At 42.4% G+C, this 15464-nt stretch overlaps 1 protein-coding gene across 1 annotated transcript in view; it reads right to left on the bottom strand.

Moving 5' to 3' along the window:
* The window catches only part of SORCS3 (sortilin related VPS10 domain containing receptor 3), a 320923-nt gene that overhangs the window by 66572 nt on the left and 238887 nt on the right, over positions 1-15464 (bottom strand). Inside the window, exons 8-11 of the mRNA XM_072869960.1 lie at positions 10254-10343; positions 7071-7250; positions 4046-4192; positions 3242-3344 (exon numbers count right to left, since the gene is read on the bottom strand). Coding sequence (XP_072726061.1) covers positions 3242-3344; positions 4046-4192; positions 7071-7250; positions 10254-10343 — 520 coding nt within the window. The remainder of the gene's footprint in view (positions 1-3241; positions 3345-4045; positions 4193-7070; positions 7251-10253; positions 10344-15464) is intronic.

Below are 15464 nucleotides of genomic sequence, written 5' to 3'. Positions count from 1 at the left end.
CACCATGTCCCTAAGCACCTCAACCAAACGTCTTTTAAATACTTCCAGGGATGGCGACTCAACCACTTCCCTGGGCAGCTTGTTCCAATGCTTCATAACCCTTTCAGTGAAGTAACATTTCCTAATATCCAGTCTAAACCTCCCCTGGCGCAACTTGAGGCCATTTCCTCTCGTCCTATCACTTGTTACATGGGAGAAGAGACCAACACCCACCTCTCTACAACCTCCTTTCAGGTAGTTGTAGAGAGCCATAAGGTCTCCCCTGAGCCTCCTTTTCTCCAGACTAAACAACCCCAGTTCCCTCAGACGCTCCTCATAAGACTTGTGCTCTAGACCCTTCACCAGCTTCGTTGTCCTTGTTTGGACACGCTCCAGCACCTCAATGTCTCTCTTGTAGTGAGGGGCCCAAAACTGAAGACAGTATTTGAGGTGCGGCCTCACCAGTGCTGAGCACAGGGGCACGATCACTTCCCTAGTCCTGCTGGCCACGCTATTTTTGATACAAGCCAGGATGTCATTGGCTTTCTTGGCCACCTGGGCACACTGCTGGCTCATATTCAGCCGGCTGTCGACCAGCACTCCCAGGTCCTTCTCTGCTGGGTAGCTTTCCAGCCACTCTTCCCCAAGCCTGTAGCGTTGCATGGGGTTGCTGTGGCCCAAGTGCAGGACCCGACACTTAGCCTTGTTGAACCCCATACAATTGGCCCCAGCTCATCAATCCAGCCTGTCCAGGTCCCTCTGTAGAGCCTTCCTACCCCCAAGCAGATCAACACTGCTGCACAACTTGGTGTTGTCTGCAAACTTACTGAGGGTGCACTTGATCCCTTCGTCCAGATCATTGATAAAGATACTAAACAGGACTGGCACCATGAAGGTACAAGAAAAACCTGCTATGGGCAACCATGTAGAAGAACAGTCTATAGGGACATCCAGGTTCACGAGGATAAATCTACTGTGTCAGTCCAAAGGTCTGTCTAGCCCAGTGTCATGAGTAGAAGTCCTCAAGAATTAGAAACTGACTTAAAGGCAGAAGTGTAAGTTTTGTATCATCGTATTTTAAATATCAAAACTGGAAAACCAACTTTCCAAACAAGGATTTCCAGATTGTGACAAGGAAAGAGAGTAAAAAGGTGAGATTCTGTTGCTATCACTTCTATCTGTCTGTTTTTCTGTGCAAACCTGCTCCATTATTTTCTTCATTCTCTCCATCTAGTTTCTTTCAGCCCCAAACACGGATTCAAACCCCACCAAACGTAACTAACTCCCAAACAAGTCAAGAGGATTTGGCAGCTGTACAATTAGATACTAAAACATAATTCTTCCCTTTGCAAGAATCTAACCTCTGCCCTCACATCAAGAGTCCGAGTTTCCCATCATTGCTGGAAATGTACCACTGTAAATCAAAGAGTAAGACACAGAGAGTTTGAGCAGCCAGTGCCTGTGAGAGTAAGTTGCAATGCTTATCCTGGAACACATTCGCCAACATGGTGAGATGTTCCTGTTGTGAAACTGGTTAGTGGAAACAGCTGTGTATATTCCCAACAGGTTAAGCTTTTTATTGTACAAAGCAGTAAGGCAGAAATTATATTCTGCCTTTTAAAGGTTAATTGTTAGGCTGGGAAAGCATTCATCCCATGCACTGGCAGCTTGAAAAGAACCTCATTTACTAACAATTTAGATCAATGCCTAGAATCTCACTGTCCTGCTGCCTCTATTTGCTTCCTAAAAGGTCAAAGAAAAAAGGCTCTGCAATCACAGCATCATCAGTAGGGCCTGCTCCTAAGCATCCATGTAGCAAGTGTGACCTGCCAGGAGTGATGACTCAGCTTGGCTATGCATAGAATCACAGAATCATGTAGGTTGGAAAAGACCTTTAAAATCATCAAGTCCAACAGTAAACCTAACGCTACCAACACCACCACTATACCATGTCCCTATAACCTCATCCAAACGTCTTTTAAATACTTCCAGGGATGGCGACTCAACCACTTCCCTGGGCAGCCTGTTCCAATGATTGACAACCCTTTCAGTGAAGTAACATTTCCTAATATTCAGTCTAAACCTCCCCTGGCGCAACTTGAGGCCATTTCCTCTTGTCCTATCACTTGTTACCTGGGAGAAGAGACTGACACCCACCTCACTACAACCTCCTTTCAGGTAGTTGTAGAGAGCGATAAGGTCTCCCCTCAGCCTCCTTTTCTCCAGACTAAACAACCCCAGTTCCCTCAGATGCTCCTCATAAGACTTGTGCTCTAGACCCTCCACCAGCTTCGTTGTCCTTGTTTGGACACGCTCCAGCACCTCAACGTCTCTCTTGTAGTGAGGGGCCCAAAACTGAAGACAGTATTCGAGGTGCGGCCTCACCAGTGCTGAGCACAGGGGCACGATCACTTCCCTAGTCCTGCTGGCCACACTATTCCTGATACAAGCCAGGATGCCATTGGCCTTCTTGGCCACCTGGACACACTGCTGGCTCATATTCAGCCGGCTGTCAACCAACACTCCCAGGTCCTTCTCTGCTGGGCAGCTTTCCAGCCACTCTTCCCCAAGCCTGTAGCGTTGCATGGGGTTGCTGTGGCCCAAGTGCAGGACCTGACACTTAGCCTTGTTGAACCCCATACAATTGACCTCAGCCCATCGATCCAGCCGGTCCAGGTCCCTCTGTAGAGTCTTCCTCCCCTCAAGCAGATCAACACTCCCGCACAATTTGGTGTCATCTGCAAACTTACTGAGGCTGCACTCGATTCCTTCGTCCAGATCATTGATAAAGATATTAAACAGGGCTGGCCCCAGCACAGAGCCCTGGGGGACACCGCTTGTGACCGGCATAGGAAGATCTGGAGGTTTAAACTAAATTATCACACACCGTTTGGCCTGGATCAGTGAACTGGACATCACATGTTGTTTCCCTTGTTGAGATATAAATGTCATGACGGGAACCTGTCTCTCAGGTTCTGCAGTAGGTTCTGCAGGTTCTCAAGCTGCAGCAGTAGCCAGAAACATCCCTGGTTTTAGATCTACAAATGGATTATTGCAGAGCAACAAATACCTGACAGGCATTACCTTTTTTGAAGTCAGGAGCCACACACCTTCTAGCCCACAGCAAATGGGAGTTAATGTGAATTAGCTCAGCACTTGCTGAAACAGACCTGAAAGCTTTTCCACTAACAGGAAACATCTCATATATTCTCAGGCTCCCACTGAGGAATGGGTGAATGGTAAGAAGCACTTATGTTCTTACCTGTTGCAACCAGCAGCCCAGGAGCTGTCTCTTTGCTGGAAATGCTTCCTGAAGTATATGGATTCTCTGAGAGTTGCAGATGTAAGTGCAATGAGCAAAAGGGCTGTTGAAAGGAAACAAACAAAAGGCAGAAGCTTTAATATGCAATAAGTTAAATATCAGAGGAACCCTTGGCGACTGCACAAAGATGCTCTGATCCTTCTGAAAATGACTCCTCTGCTCTTAGAACTGTTACAAATAGAAGCATATGTTCATTTTCTGAATAAGCACCATAAAAGTAGCTGAGGGCAAGAGAAGCAGGAACACTGCATTACAAGCAAGCATGTATGCATTTGTTTTTACCAACAATCTGATCTAGAGCACTTTTTCCCAGAAACTTTCTTATTCTGACTTAAGTTCCATAAAAAAGGTCAAGAAAGGTGGTCAGAATTTTCCCTTAAAATCTATGAAGCTATAGAAAAAGAAATCTACTTAATTCAATTAACACTCATCAGGTCAAGAGAATAAACACAGGGAGAGACATTAACCAGTAAAACTTCAGAGAAATACCACTCCTTTGAAATACAGGGGCTACAGCCTACTGTAAAATGGCTGTTCACTGAATGGTGTTGAATTACGGCAGTAAGCCCAACCCGAAGTTCTTGTCTGTAAACTGTGCCCCGTTTTGGAGCACCTGGACTCTGCAGTTCTCTGACTGGCAAGAATTTCTCCTACCCAATTTCACTGGATGTTTTGTTAACCCAGTGACTAAAATAAGCAGCTCTGAAGGAGTCAATTGTGCTTTGGAAAAGGTCTGCCACTCACCAGCTGGCAAACTATAGGATCCCCTCTAAGATCGGTGTCCGGTGCCTGCAGCAAATGCCAGTCTCTGCCCTTGTTGTAGGTAATGAAAGTCTTGATTTGGTCATCTATCTTCCTGTTAGCCAGGAATATGCCTTTGATCCCTGCTACCTAGGAAAAATGGAGAGAGATGAAAAAATACATCGGAAGAACAGGCCAAAAGTAAGGCCCATCCGAGCACTCTCAGGAGTGGAAGGTTTCTGAAAAAGCAATAAAGTAATCTCAGTCCAGCCTTAGAAGACTGTGAATGGCATTACAAGTACGTCTTAATGATGCCTGCACAGCTGAAAGGCCTTGTGCAGTCTCTCTAGAAGAAAAAGAAAAGGATGTTCACAGAGCAAGTCCCTAGGAAACAGCCCACTTCTGGATTTCCTTGAGTGCTTGCAGACAGGGTGGGCTTGAAGGTACAGCATGCACTGTGTCACACATGAGCTCTGTGACCCTGGGAATGTGGTCTGCCCCACTCCCTCCCCAGACTGCCAAAACATGGGAGACTGCAGGTCACATCAGCAGCAGTGTGGGATCTTTTTGTGTTGGTCTTTTTTTTCCTTTTACACAAAAGATAGAAATCCTGATGTAGTCACACAGTGGAGTGTGAGAGATGCACTCAACCTCTTAACCAAACTAGCAGTAGTTTGGTACAGGCTCCAAAGGAGGTAATGCCTGAGCCATGGACGGGCCAAGAACGCCTCTGCTTCTGATCTGTTCTCTGAGAACCCACAAAGAAGCGGAGTGGCACAGTGAGCATCGATGCATATGAGCCTGGAACACCAATCATGCGATGGACACATGAATAGCGGGTGGCTTTTCCAAGACTCATTTATCAAAAACCAAAGAAAGTTGTGGGTATAAGGAGCCTCATGCATATCTTTCCTACTGCATGTAATTTGACTACGAGCCAAGCACTTTATCCCATAAATATGACAGCCAAAGTGAGCCTTCTCTGAGCTCTCCCTGCTAGGCAGCATGGCTGCATGGTGGTGATCTCCCCTTGAGCTGGGACACCTCCCAAGGTTGCTTCTTGAGACAGAGAGACCTTTTACCAACAGCAGATCTTTGGTAAGTGACTGATATCGCACACAACCTTGTAGTATGGTAACTTTGATTTTGTCTTCGTAACTTTGATTGCATGCTGAATTGGTAAATTTTGAATACATAATCCCTTAGACGTAAACTGTTGTCCAGGTCTGAGACTAAGATTGGACCTAGCTGCACTTAAACTCCATCAGGCATTTAGAAAGCAAGGGGGTCTACTCTGAACCTCATGACTCAACGGGAGGGTCTTCCTTACTCCTTATCTTCCTTCCATTAGACTTAAACCATTGTACAAATCTGAGACAAAGATTGGACCTAGCCGCACCTAAGCTCCATCAGGAGTTTAGAACGCAAGGGGGTCTATTCTGAACTTCGTGACTCAACAGGAGGGTCCTCCATACCCTTTTGTATCCTCGGTCTCTCTGTGAATCATTTTAACTTGAGTGTAACCCAATTTTCCGGTGTATGTTTCTTCCATGCAGTAATTAATAGAGTGAACTTTGCCATCAAACTTTGTTAAGTCGCACTTTTATAAATCATATTAAAACCACTTTTGCTAAAACCTTTGATGGTGATTTTTTAAGTGATCTAAATCACTCATTCACGACACCTGAATATGCTGAAACACTGATGTTTTGCAAACTTGATTTCTTCACTTTCCTTCCACTCTCAAATTCTGTCAAAATCAACCCAGCTGTTTCAAATGTTTTGATTTTTGTCAACAGAACTCATTCTAGCAGAATATGCTCCTGTCATAATCTCCCCAAGAAGATTTTGCGTTGAGTCTGGTCTCTGTTGCACAGCTGTGAAAGACAGACAGGAAGAAGGAACTTGCAGCAAATCTGCAACTTCGTGGCAACAGCCAGGCTGCAAATCCTTCTGCTCTAAAGTCCCCTGAGTGACACTGCCCTTTGAATGACTCTGTGAAAATCTCTGTCAGCATTTAACAGTAAAAAGTCTATGATACACAGCTGGGGAATACAGAGTTTGCCAAGGAATGGGAGATGATGCATGTTTATTTTAGCTGGTTCATCGCAATAAAGAAATACATCTTTTTTCAGAGGCAAGAAAATGTATTTAACTAGGTGAAAATAAAATGTAAATCTTGTCCTTTATACTGATCCATGTATTATTTTTGAGTTTTCTCTCATTGCCTCAAACTACCTGTATTTTTATAAATAAATTGATTATGTTGTTAAATGGACATTATTCTGGCTGAAATAAATAAATGTATAATCCTAGCTTCTATATGTAACTGCAAACACATTTCTCCACATAACAGTAGAACTTTCCCAAGTCAGCCTGCAACCATTACTGTTAGTATTACCCATTAGTTGTTTGTTGCTGGCAAAGCACTGAGCCCTGAATCTCAGCAGATCTTCCATCCAACAAGTTATGACAAGCCAAAACCAGAATGCTCTGAAGAAACCAGGAACTGGAACAACTGCTCTGAATGGACTGCTGCTGGCCAAGGCTGAAAGGCCTGGCAGAAGAATGAGAATGGAAGATGATTCACGGTAGAAGTTATCCAGCTGTTATCTCTGGGCAAATGGCACCTACAAACTTTTGCTTATAATTCATAAATTGCTCAGAGCTCACAAAGGTGGAATCCATATTCCCTACTTGTGAGCAGGTGTCTCTAGCTGTTCAAGGGGAAAACCAGTATTTTGAGTCCTTCTCTAGACGTCCACATTAGGATGAGAGAGATAATGGTTTTCCCTTTTGGAAATGCCACATAGCTAAGCAGTGATTGACTTAAAAGAAATTAGTTGTCACACCTATAGCAGAATGCACTGCATCTATTCCCACATGAGTCAGCTCAGCATCAAACCCAGTAAATGCCTTTGGGCTGATCCCAAAACAAATGAAGATCCTGGAAGGCTGGTAAGACATTTACACTCGCTTGAACTAGCAAGCAGTTGCTGTTCTTTGTAGGATGACCTTTACTGCATACCTCATAAAGGTCAATGATGATATTCCCCTCCAGTCCTCGACTGCTTTTCACGTTTTCCAAGGCCAGGGTGAAGTACACCCCTCGGGTGTCTGAGATATACAGGTTGTACGTATCGTTCTGGTTCCACTCTTGAACAGCTGCAAACACCTGATTCTCATCTGTGCTGATAATATGCATGTCCTGTTAAAAGAAGACAAAAGGCCTATTACTGAGGATATCTGTATTTCTTTGCCCTTTGGGATATATAATAATTACCATGACTTATGAAAGAATGGAGATGGAGCTTGAACTATAGGTATGTTAAACAATTTTCTGTTAGAGCAAGCCAATAAATTACCACCATTGTGACTTTTCTGCATTTCATTTTTTTAATGATCACCAACTGGGCGAAGGGTTTTTGCTTTCTTCATTTTTGGTAGCTTCAAGGAATTTCATCCAGTTTCATTTTTTATTTATAAATTTGAAAGTCAGCTTTATGACTCATGGAAGAGTCACAACCTTGGAGCCTGGAGTCCTCATAGTTACTAAGAGTGGTGTAGCACCAGGCTAAAAGCAGTGACAATTTCCATCCACATGCTGAACTAACTGGCTTGTGCTTCCAACTGGTAAAAAAACAGTTTAAAAAAAAATGGGAGTTTACATTTATTTGAAGCTGAGGCATAGAGATCAGTTTGAGCTAATGCTGGTAGTGATTTTTAATAACATACTTTTATATTGAGAGTTTGTCTTGAGATCTATTATCCCACTATGTACAGGCTATCAAATAATCCACCCACTAACCTTTGTTGGATTTCTGCTGCTGACCAAGATATGAAGGTCCAGCAAGGGTTTCCCCATTTAGTTTTAATATCAAAGAGATTTGACAGTGCATTTTCTCAGTACTCTTTTAAAGCAGGTTCATGGAAATTATTTCCAGGGTGGTGAGGAGTATTGACGCACTTCATCCTTGCCACCGTTGTTGAACAAACCAACACTGGTTCAGCTAGAAGCAAAATCACTGTGGTTATGTGGGACTTAATTTATCTATTTGTATCTATTTAAAATTTCCCCAGGGTGCCAAGGAGCCTTGATTAATTTCTTGCACTGCTTCTGCATCAAGAAACCATAATTCTGGAAGCCTCCCAAAGGAAGGAGTGACCTGATTTTTGGGAAGAATATCTGGGGGAAGAACAGCTCAACATTTCCACCCTGCCTAGGAGGCAACTTAATCTTCTGTGTGAGATATCTAGATGAAAAGTTGGGGTTGATTAGATGTGGCTATTTCTAATAGACCTAACATAGCCTATCAGCATGGGATGGGGAGAAAAAACATTTGAGGGCCTAATTCTGCCCCAGTGAGTGCAATCAGTGGGAGATTTGCCTCTTCCCTCAATGAAAGAAGACTATATCAGGAAGTTTGTTCTTGCCCAACAACTCTAATTCCTTAAAGATTAAGTACATACCTAACCTATTCCAGCAGTGTGAAAATAAAGCAAAACACCCAATGACTTCAGTCCATTTTGACCAGTTGCAGTTGAAATGTTGCATTACCCTATTGCCAGCCTCACATGTGTACAACTCCAGCAGAGTTCATTAATCTACAGCTGACAGGATAGTTATTACTGTACAGCAAAAATGTTCTAGTGACTAAGGGCAGCACAAACAAGCCTTCTTTACATGGCTAGAAGACTTTGCCATGACATCTAGCTTAAAAGTACTTTTGATTTTTAAATGACAAAAGTATCCCTGATTTTATACTATGTACCAATTCCAAACCAGGGCCACCAACAAATCTGTCTTATAACAGGCCAGCAACCTGTGACAGCATCAATCAATAAAGCAGGACAATCATAGGACAGTCATCCTCTCTGCCCACTTGTCTTTTTAATGAGGGGCAGCTTTCAAGGCCAATCTATAAGGTGGGAGCATAAATAATGTTTTTCTCCTGAAAAATGGCAGCAGGGTTTCCAATAGTTGGTGTGTGGTCAGACATTCTGAGTCCCACGCCACCACCATGGAATGACAAACAAAATAAACTATATCTGTGCTATGCAGGTGTCAATACACTGTGGACTGTGATCAACCCAAATGGGAAGAAGTTGAGGTGGTGCAATGCTGGGAGTTTGAGATGCAAATTTCTTACAACTATTAAGTTTTCAGGTACAAGTTAAAGCCAATATGCCATTATCTGCTAGACTGCAGATATCCCATAGGCAATCAGAAGGGTAGATCCAGCCCACAAAGTGAATCTAGCCAACTATCTTATAATTAACCCACCAAAATTGTCACTTGTGGAAGGAAGGGGAAGGCCTTTATTGTCGATTATCAGCTCTCTATGACAGTAGCCTCAACAGCCTTTCTGAGGCTCCAGAGAGCAGCAGTGGTCTCAGCTGCCCATTAGGCTACCCAGAAACTTGTATCTAGCCAAGACACTGGAATGGTTGGTCCCTTCTGTTCTACACAATCCCAAGCAATGTCCACACTACGGAATTTGAGTCTAATTCCAGGGACATATTCTCCTTGCTGAGGCTTGCAGCATTTGATCTGGTAGAAAGCTACAGCCTAAGAAGGTAAATCCAGGCACAGTTGTATGAGAAGTCTCCCTCCCTCCCAGCTTTGCCGGTCAGTGTTAATCTTAGGCCGTCTCAGTCATCTCCTAAGCAGCACCACACAGTGGTTCTGTGTGTCCAAAGCATTGATAAGGCACAACTTTTAGGGAGCCAGCTCCACCTCCATGATTTCTTGGCAACGTCCAGCCATAGGATGGGGACAGTGGAGCTACTATACGCTGTGCTTCTCTCATTGTATGGAGACTGCAGTAGTGCTCAGCATCCTAACCGTTCTCCAGGACTCTCAGTCAGAGCCAGGCTTACAGAGAAATCATTAATAGAGAACAGAGTAGGACTGGGAAAAGGTGTTCATAGAAGATTGGTCAAGGAGAATTTGGTTTGAGCTCTATTTTCTGAGGTACCTGTTCATTACCATTTGCTCTTTACAGAGGAAAAAATAAACTGTTCTTCCTGAAATGCTCACTAATCAAAGGCAAGGAGAGGTAAAGATCCCAAATCCGTATTTAAGAAAGATCATTCAAGTAGCACAACAAATGGAGCTTCCTAGAGAGGAACCTCACTGAGATGCTTCACCACTGGGTAGGCTGTGCTATTCAAGATATTACATGTCTGTGTTCATAAATGGTGCACTCACCTTAGGAAGAGAGTATTTGGGCAATTTAATCTGTGCAAAAGGCTCCCGTCTGTATGACACATAGTAATTTGCTCTTCCACCAGCTGTCACCTGTGGAAACACCAAAGAAAGTGAGTGACGACCCTTCCAAGACACCCTATGCTGACACTTCTAAGAGGGTTTGACAACCTTTCTTTTAGATATCTTTTCTATGACCTGCACACCTGTCCCTAAAAGCATCTGTATAACTCCAAAGAAATACCAGACTTGAGAGGGCTGGAGCATTATTTATTTAAGCTGTGCTATTGAACTTTCCATTTTGTCTCCCATGCTTCAAATCCAGCATGATTTTAACATCTCAGGAAAAAGGGAAAAGTGGGTATGACGTTTAAGGTCTTGAGTGGAAGAAAGAAGATGATCTGGTTTAATCACATGGTTCCAGCACAACTACTTTAGGCAAGTCATTTAAAGCCTCTGTGCTTCTATTCTTCTCCTGTAAAAGGAGATCATACCTTTTTTCTCTGCTGCTTCTCAGCCTTGTCTGTTTGCACTATAAGTCCCTTGGGGCCAGGGTTGTCTTCCAACAACCTTTTACACTGACTAACAGGAGAGACCTATACTAGCGCTGTTTAATGCAAACAGTAAATGCAATTAATGTGCTCTTGGAAAGCTGGAGCTAATCTCTTAGATGCTCTTTGTCACTATAAAACTGGTTTCTCCAAAATCATACTGTCTCTGAACAAGGATGTGGGGGGGAACTGATAGACATCCAAATCTGTGGTTTTATGGACTGGATGAGTTGTAAAGGCTACACATAAATGCCACGCATCAATGAGATCTAGCCCTGATAACTGGTAAAATATGGGATTTTAAACCTGTCACTAGTCACTTACTCTTGCTGTGGGTGTTCTTTCTGGCACCATTTCAGGCCTGGCTACAACAAGGCTTACATCGATGAATTTTCTATATTCTGCTGTTTTGGCAGTCTTGTAGGTTTTTAAGATAAAACAATACACAAAGCACTTCCCTATTATATGGAATGTCATTTGTTGGCTTCTTAAGTTTCCAATAAAGCTAACAGAAAGGTCCTAGATTCTCTCCTAGATATACTCCCTTTTATCTGACAGTGATATTTCAGAATGAGCTTACATGGAATATTGCTGTGGCATCAATTATATTCTCAGTAATGATATCACCTCTAGATAGTGGCTTTCTTCCCTAGAGAAGCTGTCATTCAAGGACACGATATTACTGGTCATGAAATTTGATATCTAATCAACTCAAGATAAGGCTTTTCTATTGACAGTTTGAAGAACTAGAAAGAAAAGAAGGTTTAGAAATAGGACAGGCTTCTGCACTGAGACTTGCCCTTCTGCTTTTTTGCCATTTTTACGTTTAATGTTATCACAGCTGCATTTAGTGCTCCTGAAAGAAAAAGACAACCACCATTATACCACACACTGCATAAGAAGGCAGAAAAATGACCCATATCGCAGCAAACAAACTCTATGCAGACAACATATAGCTAAAGTCAAGGGGAAACACAGTCATGAAAATCTAAAGCTATTTGCTTACGGTCTCAAAACAAGACAGTGGCAAAGAAAGGGAGAGAACAGGAGTCACTTGACTCTCACTTCATGTAAAGTGCATTGTGGACTGGCACAGTAGAATTTCGGGATCCTGCTCTCCAGTTATGAGGATGATGAAAGAGCTGTGAGTGTTATTTCTGAAGGATATCTTTCCCATCTAATACTATCACATCAAAATCAAGTTTTCACAGAAGAGAACAGACTATGCAGGTGATTCATGCTCAGTCCAACTCAAAGGCAAAAATTCATGTTTGCAGTAATTGTATCTCTCCATGTAATTGAGAGATTGCAATTATTGCAATTGCAGTAATTGTATCTCTCTCTACAAGCATTGCCCAAAGGATCCCACAATTCTAGGTTATAATACCTAAATAGCACAGGGAATATTTAAATATTCGCTCTTCTCTTGGTGATATTTCTGACCTCCCGTGGAAGATCCAAATTCTCAAATGATATAACGGTGCCACGTGAACTCATTTTACACCACTCATTATTTCAGCACCAGATCATTATTTGTAGCAGAGTCCAGATAGGACTGAATGTGTCCAATGACTACTTGGTAAGGACCCTGGGTTCAATATCCACCACTTCTGATGGGCTGAGATATGGTCATCAACTCTTCTTTAAGTTGCAGACATGAATATTTACTTTCTAAATGCTGTGATGAGTAATTAACATTGGGAACAGTCCAACAATCTTCAAATTAATCACATGAAAATAGAGTGGCAGAAATATCAAGGCGTGATTAAATTCCCCCATCTGTGCCAGGACAAGATCTACTCCAAGTCCGCCACACTCAAAAGATTTTGCATAGGTTTTTTGGTTTTATGCCACTGCAAACTGGTACCTGGAGGTTTTTTGGTTTGGATTTTTTGTTTGTTTGCTTGTTTGTCTGGTTTTTAAGGCAGAAAGGTAGGATTGAAACGCTGTTCAAGTTCACTATGCATTAGCTAAACTCCCTTTCAGTCCTCTACCTGGACTAGGTCACCTTGACAAAGGTATGGAAATAGAAATCTTTGTGGTCTGTGGTCTTTCTGAGCCAGGTAATATGAAGCCACCCACAATTCTGTTGGCAGGAGTTGTGTGAAGCTTGTCCCAGCCAGGACCTCATCTTTGCATGATTTACATGCACAGTTATAACAGTTCCAAAAAATGATCAAGCCTTCAATAAAGTTTTGGCAAGCACTGCGGTAGAGAATGAATTTTGGAAGGCCCAACTTAATTTATTTTGATGAACTTTTCCTTTTCCTATGAGCAAACTCTCCAACACTGTAAATCCCAGAGATTATGATAGCGTTTTGCCCTCTAATGCCTCCTTTTAGTTCACATTTGATGAATGTCACCCAATTATTTGCTGTGAGCTCATCTGTCATGCTCAGTACAGAATTAGCTGGGTTTGTCTTTTTCCTCCTCCTTTGCTAATGACTGGATCGTTAATCTGTTTTTCTGGATTTCTATTTTATGTGTTTAATTGGGCTTCTGGCCAGTGGAAATGATTCCTTTGGACAAATGTGTTTGTCGTTAAACACATCTGTCTTTCCTAACCTGTGTTCTTTCTTCTTCCCTCCTTTCATGATCTACTACTTTTCTTTAATACTTCCACATTTGGTTACAAGACAAAAGTCTGGTCTCACTTACATCAGTTGACACTTAAGAATAGAAACATGAGAAGTTTCTCTTTAAAAGCCCTGAAAGTTTCAGTATGCTGGCTCATCCCCCCTCCTGACCTGCAATGGGACAGAGCGCATCAAACATAGAAGACAACAAATATTTCACAAGGATGCAGAGAATTATAGAAAATCTGCCATGGAATCCATTCATCTCAATAATTTCTGTGACATGCCTAGAAACACATAAAGCCATTTCTCATGGTAATGATCTAATATGAATCTTTAAGGACAGGTTTTGGTTGTTTGGGTTTTTTTTTTTTCTTTCTTCCTTTTTTTAAAAATTTAGATAGATGTTCTGCTTAACCAAAAAAACCACATGTGTAAAAGAGTTTGATGTTCTGCAATAAAAAGATAGATGTTCTGCAAAAAAAACACATGTGTAAAAGAGTTTGGAAAGCAAGCAGAATGAATTATGTACTCCCAGAATATAAAGACACCCTAGATGATGTCAGGAACTGCAAACCACAGTGTACCAGGCTTCCTTCTCATCTTCCTGGCTAGCTGATCCTGGGACCCATAATTTCCAATGTAAGGCAGGTATTGCTGTAGGAAACATGGAACTACTAAATCTCTGAAATGAGCCTGGGCTAAGCAAGACCCTACCTGCCTCCTGCTGCTCAAAGAACTCGCAGAAAGCCTAAAGGAACATGCACTGATGCTGACAATGAAACACCATATATTAGAGGCACAGCCTTGGTGGATAAACAGTGACAGTGTGCAGACAGCAGATGCTTCCTAAGCTAATGGCTCTTTTCTACATAGTTTATCAGCCTGGGTGGTTTACAACGATAACTATCGCTTGTCCTGCACAGTTATTGGAACAGGTCTTCTACTTTTTACACTGTTGATAATGTTCAAAGCAAAAGAGAATTGGTAATAGCACATATCAACCCACAATGACCAGACATGTTTAGACATTTGTGCTTCCTGTAATTTATGTCCCACTTCAAGCATAGTAAATGGTGACTCAGTCCCTTACAGAACTGAATTTTAAACTTCCTTGTTGATAGTAAATCTTTTGATGTTATTTCCAAAAAAACCCTCACTTTCTTCCTGGGGTGACTTCCTTTGCTTGTAGAGTTCCCTCTTTCCCAGTAACATAAAATGAGTTGGTAGAAGTCAAAAGTTGAGAAACACTGTATGAGTATTGTAACAGCATCCTGGATCTGTGTTCTCCACCTCCACAGGGTGCCCTGGCATTCCTCCTTGCTGCTTTAACCTTAGTTACCCTTTCTCCTTCTTGTGGGCATAAAATCTCCTAAATCAAGTTGTGAATTAAAGCATGGAGGAGTGATGACAAGTTAAGCAGGCAGGCTGCTCCACTCACACCTTTAGCAAGGGATTTTGGTGTTCTTCAGAGGCAGCTACCGTCTAGGCCTTGCACAGGTTTGCCAGCAGGAGGATTGAAAAGTTGTGCCTCCTCTCCCAAACCTAACCCCAATGCCAGTTATGAGAGATGCAGAAGATGAGGAAGAACACATCTGCACAAGCCTAGTGTAATGTTTTTCCTTCTTGATTATCCACCATGGCCAGGACAAACCATCTTCCAGATATTTCTGTGTACTGAGGTTCTCCACTGCCCCAGCATAAATCACATCATGACAGGTACCATCTAGTCTGAATTGTCTCCCTGTGGTTTTCATTAATATCATACCTTCTGCAGAGTCATTAAAGCAATATGCAATTACCTGAGTGTGAGGAGATATGTCTCTCTATGCTGCAGAGACATACGGATTAGTGTTTCTGTGTGCAAAGCACCCTCAAGGTGCCTGGTAAATTCAGCAGGCTTTGAAAACGTGCACTTTTTAGAGTGTCAGACCCACCAGTGAACATTTGCTAAGACAAAGGAGCATTTATTATACTGACCTAGTCCCTGTTTAATTCCTTCTCTCCTCAGCGCTATGATGGCACAGCTATAGGACAGAGTAATCTTGAGTGAAAATATTTGATTTGTTTTAAAAGCAACTCCTGCA

Source organism: Ciconia boyciana, chromosome 8 (assembly GCF_034638445.1).
Source record: "Ciconia boyciana chromosome 8, ASM3463844v1, whole genome shotgun sequence".
NCBI classification, from domain to species: domain Eukaryota; kingdom Metazoa; phylum Chordata; class Aves; order Ciconiiformes; family Ciconiidae; genus Ciconia; species Ciconia boyciana.
This window is presented reverse-complemented; position numbering and strand designations above follow the sequence as displayed.